The following is a 16,711-nucleotide window of genomic DNA, read 5'->3' on the forward strand; positions in this document are numbered from 1 at the left end:
ACGGTAAATATCTCATTTCTCAACCTGGATATCTGGGGCTTATAGTCCAGTGGGGCTTATATATGTAATTTATTTTTTATTTTTTAAAACTTAGTGGGTGCGGCTTATATTCAGGTGCGCTCTATAGTCCAGAAAATACGGTACACTTATATTCAGGTGCGCTCTATAGTCCAGAAAATACGGTACATGATATCCTGACAACGTTTTCTTTCAAAGAGGGCGCATCAATTAAACAGCTGTGGAGACATTTCACAAAAATGTGATTAACAAAGTATGAATAAACCCCTGTGGATGTCAGATAGCTGTTTTCTTTTTGGCACACTGAAGTCCACAATTCTTCACTTCTTAGTCAAGCTGCAGCAAATGACCCCAAACTGGGAAAACAAAAGGCAGAAAAAAGTGAAACAACTGAATGAAAAGTCTCTTTATTGAATGTTTTTCAGAGGACCACCACATACATACAACCCACGCCAAACCTTTTACATCAAGTCCCAAACACGGATATCAAGTGCCCGATCCCCCGAGGAGCAAACTGTGAATTGTTCCTACAGTATATACCGTACATAACGGGTATAAAAAAATAAGATTCTTCACATACTGTCAGTTGTGTCGAAACTCTTTTTTCTTTTACTAAACTGTATCAGGAGTTCGCCACTTTAAACTCAAGAGAAAAAAAACAAAAAAACGAAACAGAGCAGGGACAGACGAGAAATAAATGAAGAAGAGGAATTTGGCGAAGACAGTCATGAAGTCATTTTCTTAAAATAGAACGAGCTTTCATAGAATCTTAGAAAAATCTCCATCTATGGGCCAGTTTGCACAAAAATGAGACATTTTTTGACACACTCACAATACTGCAAACTGCAACATAAAAAAAAAAAAGACAAACAAAATGAAAAACCACAAAAGTCCCATCGACGTTCAGCCTAGTCTGCTATTAATTACTAAAAGACAATACTTTAATATAGCTGTTAAACATCATTTACAATAAATTCAGGTTGAATCTGTCAATAAGTCTCCATATTTTATCAGAATATTCTGTACAATCTTAGTCTAGGCACTTTTTTTTGACCCTTCTGTTTGTTTACCTGTGACATACATCCTGTGAGCTCGGTCTCACCTTTCTCACCCAGCAATACGAGCTGACGGACATTTCGCACACCACCACCGTCATCTTTTTTTACAGTATAGGCCTGTATTTTATCTATAAAACACTTAATAGTTTGTTTTTTTATCTCACAGCATTACAACAATAACAAGAAAATGAACATGATACATTGTGATCTTGTTATGACTACTTGTAATCATACATATATATTTATATATGTATATATATTTTTTAAAAAAGCAAGTAAATGTACATCCATAAAACAAAAACAGGAAGTGAAACACTGTGTGCATGTTGACCAAATGAGAAATGTGTGATTTGTTTACTAAAACGTCATAGCAACAGGCAAACAAATGTAAATAATAGTGGGGGGCGGGGGGTTGGGAATAAAAGGCCACTTCACGGACCTGCGAGTTCAAACCGTTCTTGAACGAAGGGGCGAATGAGCATTTTAGCACAAGTTATGTTTCTACCTTTACACTCTACATTCTTTGATCATAATTTTCGTTTCACTCAGTAAAGACGCAAAGCTGAATACGGGAAGTTGCTACGACAGCCACGAAAAGGCCCGAGCAGCAGTTACGAGTAAACAGTCACACCCCCCTGAGGCCTCAGCCGGAGAGGCGAGTTTATTTTTACTTCAGGAGGTGTCACATTTCAGCCGGCTAATAAAAAGGATCTGGTAGAAATTGGTAAACTGGTAAGAGTCTTGTTGTCGAGCTGTACTTTTCTTCTCATTTCTGTTTATGCATTGACAAAATGCAACTGTATCCGCTGCTCAACAAGTGCTCGAGCGGCACCGCTCTCTCTCTCGCTCTCTCTGAAAACCAACGTGTGATAAACGAGAAGCCGTACGAGAAACTGATGACTCAACTGCAGAATGTCACAAACATCCCTAAAATTCACTCATTTCCAGCTAAAAAAGTGACGTTATTTTACCGTCAGCGGGCCACACATGTAGGAGGAACTTTACACAATAATAATTCGCAGAAATTTTTAATCTAAATGTATTAAAATGCTGCCTGAGGAAATGTGCCAAGCTTCAAATGTCTTGTAATCCACAGTAGCTGCCGGTCCAAGCCTTCGTTTGTGTGTTTTTATGCCACTCTTTGCACACCTATCGAGCCTTTGTGTATCTGTGACTCATTCAGGGAGTGCACTCTGCTGCCGATTCTCACACACTGCAGGCAGGAGGAACTTTAACGTCTCTACCGCTGACAGACTTTGCTCAGAAGTACAGTAAATTAAGCGCAACGTAAGAAACACTTCATTACCGTTAACGCTGACTGTTGCTGCATGTTATCGTTTGCAATATTTAGATCAAACGCTTTGAAGGAAACAAGGCGTACGTACTACAGTATGACGTGAATACTGATCAGATTTTTTGACGATGGCACTGGAGGAATGGAGATAAAGATTCAGGCCTGCACATTCTACTCATCCGCTACAGTTTTAGTATCTAAACAGAAAGAATCACTGGAAAAAGTTAAAAGTTATGAACAATAAACTGTTTGGGAAGCTTCTTTTGTCCGGACGTCGAGGCATTGACACGACTTTATGGTAGTTTTAGAGCTTTTTAGTGTTGTTTTGTTGCATTACTTGATACCACTTTGCTGCAACGCGTGCTCACTTGGCCTCGAGGTGGGATGCTGAGCTGAATTACAGGATCCATGTGTTGCCAAGAACGTACAGTAGAAACCGGGTCGTACGACAGGAGACGATGACGTGGGACGAAACACGGTGGTTTATCTGGTGTTTTTGTACGCGATGGGCGCTGAGATCGTCCGATTGGAACGAGATTAGTGTCCGCGGTGTCGTGGTAAAGTCACTTGGTGCCGTCTGCGCCCATGGACGCGTCCTCCTCGCTGTGAGTCTTGTAGCTGCCGTTGTGCTGGGTGCAGGGCGACGACGTCATGTCCTCGCTGAGCGTCACCGAGTCTTCCCGGTCGCTTTCGAACTCGTCCCTCTGTCTGTCGTAGTCCCTTTCCACCTGAAATGTGAAGGAGCGACAGTCAAACCCGGTCAGCTGAAATCTGACGGAAAGGCTACGCGATAATACTGAAGATGGCATGCAGGCGTGTCGGCCCATTCACAGTATCACTAGTATTTTTGTGTGGACAGGAAGGTTGACATTGGTCTGATTTGTTCCAGGACCTTGAAGCTTCTTGGGAAGTTTGATAGTGACAGAAAGTCTTTAGTAATAGACGTGGGACAAAGATAGATGATTAATTACTCCCAGAAGGAAATAGAAGACTTCTGTGATTGGTATTGGCCGATTCTGCTTCCAGTAATCAGCACCAAAAATCCGAATAATCATCCAGTATTTATCAAACCCACTGCATCAGGGGGACATTTTGCCGTGCCAAAAAACATTCATACTTGGATCCAGCCTCTTAATTTTGTTCTCAACAGATTGGTACGTTTAACTCTTCAGAGATCACCCGACAATGTCCCACCAAATCCTGTAGAAAACATGGACCAGAGCAAGGTAACGCAGCGAATGTGATCACTGTAGCGTGCACATAAACAGATATTCATTCCTTTAGATGGCTCGCTGGCTGCTTCTGTGTCCGAACTTCTATTTGGTCGCCCAAATTCAGAGAGCCAGACCTTAGAACTTAGAATTTTTGAAATTTGAATATGTTTGTCGACTTTAATAGATTTTTTTTTTCAAGTGCAGCGGCATTTCTTCAATGAGGAAACACAAGTAATGAAGTCTGCAGAGGGACTTTGGGTGTTGAGTATCACTTCTGATAGCTGTGAACTAAACTACACAACGAGATTCTGCAAGTGCACCGTCTGGTGAGGCTGCAGTGGTTCCGGTTGGGAAACTTGTGAACCGTTTAAGCTGCGAGTTTCTTAAATCGACAGCAAAGATGCCGTCTGATAAGCTCAGAACGCATCACCTCGTGTTATCTCAACCATCATAAGGTGAACTTTCAGAAGTAGGCCAGCGTTCATGTGGTTTGAGTTAAAGGCTCAAAAGAAACAAAGGTGACTGTGGGACGTCTCCAGGACAGGAAAGAGATTTTACACTGCCTCGATGTGTCTACTGGAAGATCAGAGATGTTTGTTAACAACATGCTGCACACTGATGTGGGTTAACTTAGTGTTACACATGCTACACTTGTTAAAAGCCAGCGTGTCAGGTTTTATTTACAGTTTAACAACATTAACCAACAATTTATCGAAGGCATTTGTTCCTTCTTATATCTAATCTTGTGAATTTTAATGAATATGATTCAAGCAAGTCACTTCACGCAGAGTATTTGGGCCAACCACATAGATGAGAAAGTCGATACCACGCATGTGAATGAACTTTCCCCAAATGTCAAATGTTACAGTAGAATTCCTTTAGTCCACCACAGCGTCGGGTTATGAGCAGCAAAGGATGCATGGGGTGAAGTTGTGCAGCAAAAATGTAATTGCGTTATAGATCATTAAAGCAGGCGATCACTGCTTACGGATATTGCTCACAAAATGCATTCCTCTCAGCTGGCAGGTGTTCATCGGGCAAATCTGCCAGCCGTAGAGAGCTGGAGGAGGGAAAACAAGGTCACTGACAATGTCTACACCCTATTACAGCACGGGGACAAACTGCTGGAGCAGAGCTCCTTATGCTCGTCTCTTTGTCATTCTTCTCCTCGCTGCCTGACAAGTCTTCTTGTGCGACAAAGCTCGGCTCGTTAAATTATCAGTAGTGCTGCGGTTTTATCTGCCTGCTCGACCGGCAGAAACCGATCAGCAGATTCTGGTGTGGCGCATATCTGCACGGTGAGGAAGTGTAAGGTTCATTCACCTTCACTGGCTTCGCCTTGCTCTTTATCCTGTCCTCGTCCTTGCGGCTTCTTTTTCTGGATGCGGAGCGGTCTTTTCTGTCCCTGCTCCGATCCCTCTTCTTGTCTTTTTTGCCTCTGAAAGAATCGACAGAAAGAAACCAATCTTTTAGACTCAGATTCACTGATAGTGTGCGCACACTTCTTGGCATCTCAGAACAGTTTGGCGGGATGAGCTGGCATGGATTTACCTTTTCGGTGAGGGTGATCTGGCTTTCCTCCGAGGGCTCCTGGACCGATCTTTACTCCTCCTCTTGTGGCCCCTGATTACAACATATTTACTGTATTATAGCACATTATTGCATCCAATATAAACTAGAAGCATTAAAGAATCAGATCATAACAAGATAACACGATTTCTTCCCCCTGTGATGCCACTGCAGAACAACAGGAGCCTGATTCAGATAGTTAGTAGACTTATGAGGTACCTGGTTATAACATAAAGAACTGTAATATCTTAAATTAAAAGCACAGCAGCAGGTGAGTCTGGGAGCCTGAACATTATTCAGAGTTTCAAAGTAAAAGAGCTCATACGTGTTTCTGTTCCCGACACACCTTGAGCGACTTCGACTGTGTCTCCTGTCTCTGGAGCGAGAGCGCCTCTTGTGACCGCCTCTGGAACTGTGGGAGTCGCCCCTCGGCCACAACCTCTGTGGCGGTCTGCTCCGACAGGAGGGAAGAAGAAAAACAAAAGTCACTGTGACTGGACACTGTTGTGATTAATGTGATGAAACAGGTGAGAGTTTTAGCAGGGCACCTGTGTTTCGAACGCGACCTTTTCCTGCGCGTCCTCGAGTGCGAACGGGACCGTGACCTCGAGCGGGACACTCGACGTCCTCTTCTGGATCGACTAGAGGAGCGCTTCTTTATGTCCGCTGGAGGAAGAGCAGCCGCCTCATCATCTGAACGACACTTTATTACTAAAACCTGGATCGCATGCAGCACATCAAAATGTCTTACCTGGCTCTATAGCAGCAGCGATGGTGGACTGGGCTTCCCTCACCCTCTTCATCACACTTTCCAACTCCTTAGCAGCGGCCTGTGGCGTCATCTCTGGGGGTTTTACTATGGCGTTGTTGGAATGATTAACTCTGAAAGACATAAAAGGTAAATATGTGCTCAGAATGACATCAATCACGCCAAAGAAGGAATCTTTTTAAAGAGTCTGTTCACTGCAGAGCTCTTTTAATACGTACTTGAGGGGTCTGTCTCCGAACATGACTCCATTGAAGGTCAGCGCTCTGGCGACGGACTCCTGCTCGACGAACTCTACGAAGGCGAAACGTGTCGGCTGAGTCTCGTCTCCGGCCATTCGCACAAACTTCACGTCTCCCACCTGCTTGAAGAACTCCAACAGCTGCTCTGCAGTGGTGGTCTGCGGACGGAGACATCAACTCAACGACAACCCAACGCAGCTACGGAACGGAAAGCTCTGATCCTCTCTGATTATTCTCCTGAGTTCAAATGACATATTTTAGTGATCTGATACGTCCTGAATGGTCCCATGAGAATAAAGTCCATACAAGTGACTGAAAACAAGTCATCGCACTTGAAGGCTTCATTTATCTCTCTGAGCGTTATTAGAAGAGACTGTAATTTGCTCGGATCTGAGTAATGATGGACAGAAATGAGGCATTGCACTGAAATATTAATGATTGCTGGTAAATAATGGAGATGGTTGCTACTTAAAAAGGGTAAATCTGGTGATGATATAGATTTTTCTTTGTCAACAAATCCAACAGACCGATCCGATCTAATAATGAACGACAACAAGCATGTGTGTGTGTCTGAAAAGCCACAGCTGATATCATCATTAACTGTGGTTTAAAATCATCATGAAGGCTCAACTGCAACGAGTGTTTCTGTCGATTACAATCAACAAAGTAGCTTGTAATCATCTGCATAAGAGATGTTCCCGAGCCCGCGATGTTACGCCTCTGCCGGCACGCCGATGATAAACGTCGGCTTGTAGTGTTCGTTGCGAGGCGTCCCTCTCTAGAGACTTGAGGGTGACGATCGGAGAGGCACGAGGTCTGACCCACCAATCAATCCATTCATTTTGAAGAGTGATGTTATTTGACTCAGAGCGGCCTGACAGTCTTAGGTTTGTGTTGAGCTTGCCTTTGTATTATAATCATGAACTGACTGTGAACCACTGCGTATTCGGGACACACAGATATTTTTGTTAGAAGCGCGACACTCACTCTGTTTTTTGTTATTAGATGAATTCCTCTGCTTAGACCGACTCTTTGAGTTATATTTGTTCAGTTGGTTTGAACAGCATCTACTTGCCTCAACTTTTGTTGTATTTTAAATCCAAATTTCTGGCTATAACTTTTACTATTATATATAATTATAGGTTACTTCCTTTTCCCTATAGGAGCTGGGTCGTAACATGCAAAAATATCAAAACAAAAAAGCTGGAGTGATCTGGCACATCTGCAGCGTATAAATTAAAGCATTATAATTATGAAACCATGAAACCGAGACTATAATCTCACCATCAAAGTCTTTATTTCTGAGTCGAGACACCTCCCTGCTGCTGTACGTACTCAGCCTGTTAGGTGCGAACACAGATTTGACGTTTGAGGTTACCTGCGAGTTCAGGTTGCCGACGTAGACGGTCCTCCGGATCTCATCAATTTTTGAGGGATCCACATTTCCCATGAGGGGAGGCTGCGACACCGACGCTGTGGCGTCCAGACCAGCTGACATCCGATTCACTACGGGAAGGTTCAGCTGCACGGGTGAAATGAAACAAAACGGTCAGAGACAGACAAACAGAGAGGACAAAAAAAATAAAAAAGATGCTGACTCACATTCTGAAGCGGGGCTGGGGTTGGAATTGGTAGCAGCCCCCCACCAGGAATCAGACTGGGTACTGGGGTGGCGGGTGCCAAAAGAGACAAGGCCTTGGCCTCCTCTGGGATTTTCCCTGCAGGACAGAAGCGGATATTAGTGAAGGAAATAGAGGGACTCTTCTCTCTGTCTCCTCTATGTCTGCACAATTAGCCCACTGTATTCTAGAGAGAAAGAGAGCATACACTTCCCCATACAGCCTACAAGTGCTCTACTGTCTACTCATGGTAAACTGGAGACCGTGCATCCTTACTTTGCTTTCATTAAAAAAATTATTATTATTTTCAATGAAGAAAATCTTAAATTCTTTTTTTTTCACAAACAAAAAGAGGACTGATTTTGTCTCTTTGGTCTCTTTTCATAGCTCAAAAAAAAAAGAAAAGAAAAAGAAACACAATGCAGAGAATGAGTCAACACTTTGATGCATGGGTCACCTGTACTGGAAACATATTGGTCATGAACCATACGATATCAAGCATGGGCGCTTTTCCGTGGGGGGGAAGGGGCGATCGTTTCGCAGTGTTGGAAAGGTGTGCAACACAAGACAACCCCAATGGCTGCATCACTAATAGCACACAGGACATCAGATACAGAAAAGAACAACAATTTTAAGAACTGTAGGAAATGTTAACCAAGACTTAGCTATAAAAAAAACAAACAAACCAATGAGGAATTCCAAAAATCTGAAGAAATTCATGATAGCTGCAGGAACTGTGCATGAATTACCATTTGTCTAAACACGAAGAACTCTTCTAGAGCTAGGAAATGTGTTTCAACAACAAGTAGCGACGCAAAGCATTAATGGATGTGTCACGAAGTTAAAAAGAAGACTGAAGTGTGCCTGTGCTATTATTAAAAGTCTTAAAAAAACATCCATGTCAGAGCTGTCATGTTGTAATGTGAGGGAAAAACTCCTACGTGTTGAATTTAAAAAGATTCTACGTTCAAGTGCGGTGAAAGTTTTCATTACTGGGTCTCACTTTGAGATAGCCCCCTCGCTATGTCAACAGGAGTAGGTGACAAGAGAGTAAAGTGTTAGTGATCCTCCTAGCATCCCATGTGTGATACACATCCCACCGGTATGCCGTAGCAACCTGGACAGAATTCAATCACACACAAGCTGCAGCTGTAGCAGAAGAGAGAGAGGGGGGTGGGGGGTTGGACAATAATCAAAACAACAAACCAAAATAACAAATATAAAAACACAACGCTAGAGATTAAGCAATACTGTTTTTTTTTTTCTAGATAGAAGACAGTAGAAAGTGGACAACATGGGAAAGTATGAAAGGAAACAAACCAAAAAGAAAAGAAAAATAAATAAAAAGAGACAAGGTGTCCATCTTGGAAGGCTCAGCGGGCTATTCTCCTGGTCACATTCCCCCCTTGAAGGCTGCGTTGGCCCGATCGGGGATAGTGGCTTGGAAAACAATGCCTGACTCAGGCTAGTGTAGTGTAACAGCTGGGCCAGTCTAGTCATCTGATATGCACACATAATCACACAGAAAAAACATACAAAACCAAATTAATAAACTCAGTAGCCAATCCAGCACCAAGTCACGTTGGACAAAAAAAGCATCAGGTTAGAGGTGATATCAACAACAGTGGTGTAGGGTTAGGGGGGGGGGGGATTTTTTTAAAAGAAAAAACAAAAAGGAGCACCAAAAAATGAAAAGAGAGAGAAAGTTAGCTTTTTTTTCTCCATGAAACAAGTAGCATCAATGACAGACTTGTAATTAAAACCTGTTCCAGAGAATCCAGTTTTTATTTTTTTTACAGTGACCTTAAAAAAAACACCTTGTGACACCAGAAACCTATAAGAAATTAACTTAGTGAGGTGATACAACCAGTCACCTGTGTGGCTACAGTGCCATGTGAATAATTAAATAAATAATATTAAAAAAAACACACACACAGATTTAGGGATGTAACGATGCATCGTGACACGATTTAAAAATCGGTACAAATGCTTGACGATTCGGAAAAATTAATCGCGATTCTTCGCAAATGCGAGAGAAGTAGGATGTGTTGTTTTTCTTACGTTATCTTTTAAAAAAGTCACTGCTTCTTGATTTATTTGTTCAACGACAGACGTCACTACGTAGGTACGGAGCACAGAGCGAGGGAAGACATGGCGACGGTAGAAAACAGAGGATGCACCGAGCAGTTTGAAATGATGAGAAATGGACAGACAAAACCAAAAACAACACGAGCAACACGCAGCAGCATATCAGCCGCCAAAGTAACGTTACGTCACCTCGAGAGCGAAAACTGCACATTACACCAGTTTACTTGTGAGATTGTTTCTAAAGAAACGAGATATTTGTCATCTATTTTGTTGTTTAATACGGAAGCTCTATAGGGTCATACATACATACATTTTATTCCACCCGTTTTCCCGTGATAACAAGATAATTAATTCGAGATCTCGAGAAAAGGCTTCAGCTTTATCGGAGGCGCAATGTCGTTGTAAATACCCTGAAAATCAAAACTGACTATCTGTATTTCAAACTCAGTAACTGTTTGAAATGTTTTGAGACAGAACAAGAACAAATACAAAATACACTAAAGGTGTCTCCTGCTCCTCTGACACTGCTACACTAAATGATGTTTCCTGCAATGATTTAATACACAAGACTATCGTTTTGTTTTAGAGATCTCGAATTACAGTTGTCCCTCGCTATATCGCAGTTCACTTTTCGGACTCCCTGTTTCGCGGATTTTTTTGTGTGTCATTTTGCATGCTTTTTTTTACAGCGTACTGTACAGTATGAACGCGCATTGTGTTCTGCGTCCTGATTGGCTAAGGGAGTACTGTACAAAATGCGTGTAAAAAGCTGTATAAAAGTGTGTGGTTAGGGGTTTTACGGCCTTAAAACATGTATAATAATTGTAAAACTTACTTCGCGGATTTTGTTTATTGCGGGTCATTTTTAGAACGTATCCCCCGCGATAAATGAGGGAACACTGTAATTATCTCGTTATCACGGGAAAACAGGTGGAATAAAATGTATGTATGTATGACAGCAGACCCTCCAGGAATTCGCAATGTTGCAATTTGCAACTTCAACGCAACGTCAGTGAATCTCCATGAATTCAGGGCGGCGTTGCAATTTGAACCAATCACCGCGTTTTTTCCGCAACTTTGACCAATCATTGGTTCCCCCGTCCGACAGGCGCATTTCCTCCGCGGCTCTGGGTCGTCTTGGAAAGGGTTAGGGTTAGCTTTACAGCGCCCTCCCGCCCAGACCTCGCCGCTTCCCGGGGCCGTGGACTTAGTGCCCACTGTGCCCTCTCCGGGGCCCCCTCGCCTGAGGCGCAACTGTCAAATCGACAACTTATCGCCTCACGCAACAAAAATGTAAAAAGCACCGCAACTTTCATTTTTTTTAAACCCTCATGCAACATCAGGCATTTTGGGCCGCAACTATTTTTTTTAAAAAGCCCGTGAAATCCTGGTGGGACTGATGACCCTTGAGGGCTTGTTGAGACGCATTTTGTAATAAACGTCCAAAATGTAATAACTTTTTCATTTCATTTTGTAATAAACTGCCGCATTTTGTAATAAACTGCCACATTTTGTAATAAATTTTGACGCATTATGTAATAAGTTATTACATTTTGACAAGATTATTACCAAATGCAAAAAATCTGCAATTTACATAATATTCTCTGTTAATGCAAACTTTGAATAGTGTACTGATAGTAATTGCTAAGTACTGCTACTAGGCTAATACAGTGATACTAATAATAGGCCTAGCTTTTACAAATACTTTAAAGTAAAATAAAATACAATTAACAAACAAATAAACTATGCTTTAGAATTGTTATTACATAATGCACCATGTTATTACATTTCCTAGAAAATAAAAAAGTGCAAGTTGCAAGTGCATTTTGTAATAATCTTGTCAAAATGTAATAACTTATTACATAATGCGGCAAAATTTATTACAAAGCGCGTTGGGGCAGTTTATTACAAAATGCGTCAGTTTATTAGAAAATGTGGCTTTATTACAAAATTAAATGAAATAGTTATTACATTTTGGACGTTTATTACAAAATGCACCGTTATTACAAAATGCGGCTCAACAGGGCTTCCGTAAAGATGACCACATAAGTTGCACTTTTTTTTCCTTCTGTAAAGAAAGCACCTAAGATTTGTTTTCCTACAAATAAAAACATAATTTTATTTGGTCATAATTTGTCTGTTAAAAAACACAAATCGTATCGTGAAAAAAAAAAAAAAAAAAAAAAAACCGTGAACCGTATGGAGTCGTGAGGTCAGTGTATCGTTACATCCCTACCCAGCATTGAAGCGGTTTGTATTCACAGAGGACAGGAGGTGATTTTCAAGTTATTTCTATGAATGAAGCAGGCTGCACTCACCTTCTGCACATGGCACTACTATCAAAGCTCTGTCAACAAACACAGTATTGGTGAGATGTTGCGCCACACCAACACTGGAGGGGTCTCGGTACTTTATATAACACACTTTGGACGAGAAAGACAAAGGGGCATTGCTGTGAAAGGGATAAAAAAAAGAAAAGAAAAAGGCGGGTTAGTTTGTTTACAACAAACCGTCTTTATGTTTTTTTTAAACAAGGCCGCACATCCGCGGTGTCGCCTAGCTAGCCGTGGCCGGGTGTGTGTCGCTCTTACTCGGGCGGGTAGAGCCGCAGCTCCTCGATGTCTCCCAGGAAACCGAACAGAGTGCGCATCTGCTCGCTGCTCACGGCCGAGGACAGGTTGGTGACCTGGACCACGGCGGTCCCCGGTATCCCGCTCATGGTGTGACCGTGGACGAGCCGTTACCGTGCCGGTGTTTGTGTCCGTGCGGTATTTATACCTGTGTGTCAGCCCCGCGCGCCGCAGCCGTTACATCCGAGGCGAGGCGGCGCGAGACGTTCCACCGGCTTCCTCTCTTGACGCCTTTGACGTGATGACGACACAACGTGTGAGGTGCGCCACCGCCCCCTGCAGGGCTGGACAGCGCATTACCATCTTCTTCTTAGGATGGATGGATGGATGGATGGATGGATGGATGGATGGATGGATGGATAGATAGATAGATAGATAGATAGATAGATAGATAGATAGATAGATAGATAGATAGACTTTATTTATCCCAAGCTGGGAAATTATAGTGCAGCAGCAGCATTACACAAAGTGACAAGGGACAACAAAAAATAAAAATATACTATAAAGCAAAATATACATAATAAAATATCAAAAAGCAATAGTAGATACGATAAAATAAAATATATTGTACAGAGGAAATGTGAGGTGACTGTAGATTGTAGGTTATGCTTTAGCTTTTGTTATACAGTGTGATGGAATGTGACAGGAAAGATTTCCTGTACCTGTCCCTTCGACAGCGGAGCTGTAGCAGCCTGTGGGAGAAGCTGCTCCGCTGTCTGTCCACATGTGTTTGTAAGTGTGTGTCACCCCTGCTGTGGATGCTGCTATACATCTTGACCAATCACGTTCGGCTTTCATAATTAAAAAAGTGGAGAAAAAAACGTTTTTTTATAAAATAAATAAATAAAAAGAATAAATAATTTTAATGGTTCCTATGGGTCCTTGAAATGAAATGAAAAAAACAAGGCCTTAAGCGTTTTTGAAAATATAGACGTCATTGAAAGTTTATAGATTTTGTGCAAGAGACTTGCACAAAACTAAAGATTAAAACTAACAAAACTAAAAATATTTTAAGTAAATCGTCTTCGTTCTGCTAGTTACCTGCCTTATTAGGACCTTGAATGTGAGAGAATTGGACCTGAAAAGTCCTTGAATTTAATGTTTAATGTGTAGGAACCATGCATTATCTATCTATTCAGATTTAAGGGACTTGAAACTAATACAGTAATTATTCTCTGATACATGAACAACTTTTTAATCTGGACTCAGATACATATATACAGAAACTTTAATCTGGATTTGCTAAATCTTTGCTAAAACTCTTTCCTCCCTCCCGTCTGCGTTACCCTTCATGCCTTTCTGTTAAAAAAGTCTCCATAGGGGTCTATACCCCTCACCATAATTTACACTGATCCCATAAACCAGCAGCTGTGGGTCCTCTCGTCCCCTTTGGAGCAGGCTTTGAGTTTACCTGCATGTAAATACAGCGTTACAACAGCACAGAGGCCCTCCAGGTATCTACTGCAGCTCTTTTATTTTAATCTGAAAAGGGAAGAGTTGCCATGAAGTGTCGTTTGAAGGTCTTTTGAGATGTTTGGATTAATGATCTTTAGATGTGGGAGATTAGTGGAGAGGTCCTGATCATGTTTGGTTCTTTAAACCCATTTTCACGCGTCTCTTTCAGCTGTTTGAGTTATCAGAAGTTTGTAGTTTGGGACTGATCAGCTAGGTGGAGCCGTGGAGCTACATGTGTGAAAAATCACACATTACACTTCTTAAATATGTATACTCAAATTCAGCAGAATTATTATGAGTATTACAGTTCTGAAACCTTTCCATTTAGTATAGTACATTTACTTTAAGTTCTGCACAAATATATGCTTCAACATGTTTGTCAAAGCTGCAGATTGTCTATTTGGAACTCTTTGAAAATACTGAATATTATATTGTCAATACCATGAACAGGAATGTGTTGTGTTGTTTACAGTCAGTATTTTGTAGCTGGAATAAAAGATTACGACTCAAAGGACTGTTCTGATGTCAAATGAATGACTCTCCTGATAATTAAAGCGCTTCATTCATATCCACAAAAATGGAAATAATAATAAGGTGTGTGATAAAAATGTGTGCAGAAACAGCCGTCCTAAATTATCATGTTGCAGGTACCTGCAGTGACGGCAGTGTCGGCCTGTATGCAGGAAGCAGTTTAGTTACACCGACTTTATCTTAAATAATATTGTTGTTATGACAACAGGTAAACATGGTGTGAAATTTGTCGCAAATTATTTATTGAATGAATTGTATAAATCAGGAAGTCCCAGTCCCGATGCAAAGAGTCTCAGCTGTGAAGTTGAACATTTTAACTTAGGGACTTATGGAGACTGACTCACTTCTGGAGCCAGCCTCAAGTGGAAGTTTATACAGTCTGTGATTAAAAAACATATTTTCTGACAAGCCCAGCCCCCCAAAACACTGACGGGACTGTCTTAAATCACAGAGGCTGGGCTGTGGAAATGAGAATCTTTCAAGGTGTCTGGTGCATTTTTTTAAAAATGCATAGAGCTTGTTTGTTTTCTTTGAATGCTTTGATCAGTTTTGACTCCGCCCACTTGTCCGCCCACATGCTTTGATCTGTTCTGACTCCTCCCACTTACCATTTGATCTGTTCTGGCTCCTCCCACTTGCCCTTTGATGTTTGGCAGGTAGATGATGTTTGGTAGATGTAAGACATGTGTAAGTAACTTCAAGCAGCACTGATCTTAGTACAAGTTACTACTACTTTGAGCACAGTCTTGAAAACCCTCAACAATAGCTGGATATTTGAAGAAATCATCTTCATATAACTTCTATCTACAAAAACGTTACATCTGGGTTGAGTCATTTTGCCTTGGGTGGCCAAAAAAAGACAAGTCACGACATCATGTCTAGACGGGATATTGAACCCAGTTCAAAGGACCCAAGTCTAAACTGCCTGGTTAATATAACTCCGCAGCAAGAGCAGGATAACCAGGCATGCATTGCCTCTGCGGTGGCTGGATATTTTAAGACACCTTCATATAAGTTCCTTCAATCTACAGAAAGGCCAATATCAAATCTGGGTCTATCCGTTTTTCCTTACGGCATCATGTCTAGATTGGAACTTAATCAATCCAGTTCAAAGGACAATGACTCCCCAAGTTTGGACTGCCTGGTTAACAAAACTCTGAAGCAAGTGCAAGATGCCTCAACATCCACTTACCCTGTGATTAGGAGTAAGGGCATCACCTTTTCCCCAAGTTTGTACTCTCAGGTTAAAGAAACTCTAAAGCAAGAGCAGGACGGCCAGGCATGCACTGACTCTGAGGTGGCTGGATATTTGAAGAAATCACCTTTATATAACTCCCTTCTATCTAAAGAAAGGCCAATATCAAATCTGGGTCTATCTGTTTTGCCTTGGGTGGACAAAAAAACAAGTCACAACATCATGTCTAGATTGGAACTTTATCAACCCAGTTCAAAGGACAATGACTCCCCAAGTTTGGACTGCCTGGTTAATAAAACTCCGCAGCAAGAGCAGGATAACCAGGCATGCACTGACTCTGCGGTGGCTGGATATTTGAAGGAATCACCTTCAGATAACGTCGTTCTATCTAAAGAAAGGCCAATATCAAATCTGGGTCTATCCTTTTTGCCTTGGGTGGCCAAAAAAATAGGTCATGTCATGTCTAGTTTGGGACGTAACCAACCCAGTACAAAGGACAATGACACCCCAAGTTTGGACTGCCTGGATATTGAAGCTCCGGAGCAAGAGCAAGATGCCTCAACATCCACTGACCCTGTGATTAGGAGTAAGGGCATCATCTTTTCCCAAAGTTTGTACTCTGGGGTTAAAGAAACTCTAAAGCAAGAGCAGGACGGCCAGGCATGCATTGACTCTGTGGTTCATAAGGACAATGACTCCACAAGTTTGGACTGCGGGGCAGTCGGTAGCGTAGTGGTTAACACGGCCAAGAAGAAGAAAGGTTGATGTGACCATAAGGTGATTTTTTTTGTGGGTTTTCTCCAGGTGCTCTGGTTTCCCCCACAAATTAAATAAGATCTAAAAACAAAAAAAAACAAAAATAAAAATAAAAACAAAAAAAAAGTTATGTATGTATTTCTTTAATTTATTGGTTATGACTCCCTTGTCCTCTCTTTAATTCATTTTGTCATTTTGTTGGTAATTCTGTTGGACTCTTCACATTAAAAGCAACATTATGTAATTTTTCAACCAAAGAAATAACAGATTTTAATT

General features: G+C 41.6%; 1 protein-coding gene and 1 long non-coding RNA gene across 8 annotated transcripts; one reads left to right on the forward strand and one right to left on the reverse strand.

Moving 5' to 3' along the window:
- Positions 1–43: 43 nt before the first annotated feature.
- On the forward strand, positions 44–717 carry LOC113746435 (uncharacterized). The gene is made up of 2 exons (XR_003462862.1): positions 44–114; positions 157–717. It is a non-coding gene; the product is annotated as an uncharacterized LOC113746435 (long non-coding RNA).
- srek1 (splicing regulatory glutamine/lysine-rich protein 1) lies at positions 410–12,737 on the reverse strand. 7 transcript variants are annotated; one of them, XM_027282086.1, is made up of 12 exons: positions 12,187–12,320; positions 9,101–9,280; positions 8,238–8,929; positions 7,764–7,879; positions 7,540–7,683; positions 6,141–6,319; positions 5,905–6,035; positions 5,702–5,819; positions 5,479–5,604; positions 5,136–5,207; positions 4,908–5,022; positions 410–3,098 (listed from the first exon to the last, which is right to left on the reverse strand). In XM_027282086.1, exons 3-12 carry the CDS (start codon positions 8,266–8,268, stop codon positions 2,934–2,936), a joined length of 1,197 nt encoding a protein of 398 aa, XP_027137887.1. In that variant the 5' UTR covers positions 8,269–8,929; positions 9,101–9,280; positions 12,187–12,320; the 3' UTR covers positions 410–2,933. The 7 variants fall into 7 exon arrangements, with proteins under 7 accessions (XP_027137887.1, XP_027137888.1, XP_027137883.1 ...); XM_027282087.1 differs by having other exon boundaries at positions 8,238–8,368; positions 8,784–9,280; XM_027282083.1 differs by lacking the exons at positions 8,238–8,929; positions 9,101–9,280 and adding exons at positions 4,573–4,644; positions 12,460–12,737 and having other exon boundaries at positions 2,965–3,098.
- Between the last annotated feature and the right edge of the window lie 3,974 nt (positions 12,738–16,711).

This window comes from Larimichthys crocea, chromosome IX (assembly GCF_000972845.2).
Source record: "Larimichthys crocea isolate SSNF chromosome IX, L_crocea_2.0, whole genome shotgun sequence".
In the NCBI taxonomy this organism is placed as follows: Eukaryota; Metazoa; Chordata; class Actinopteri; family Sciaenidae; genus Larimichthys; species Larimichthys crocea.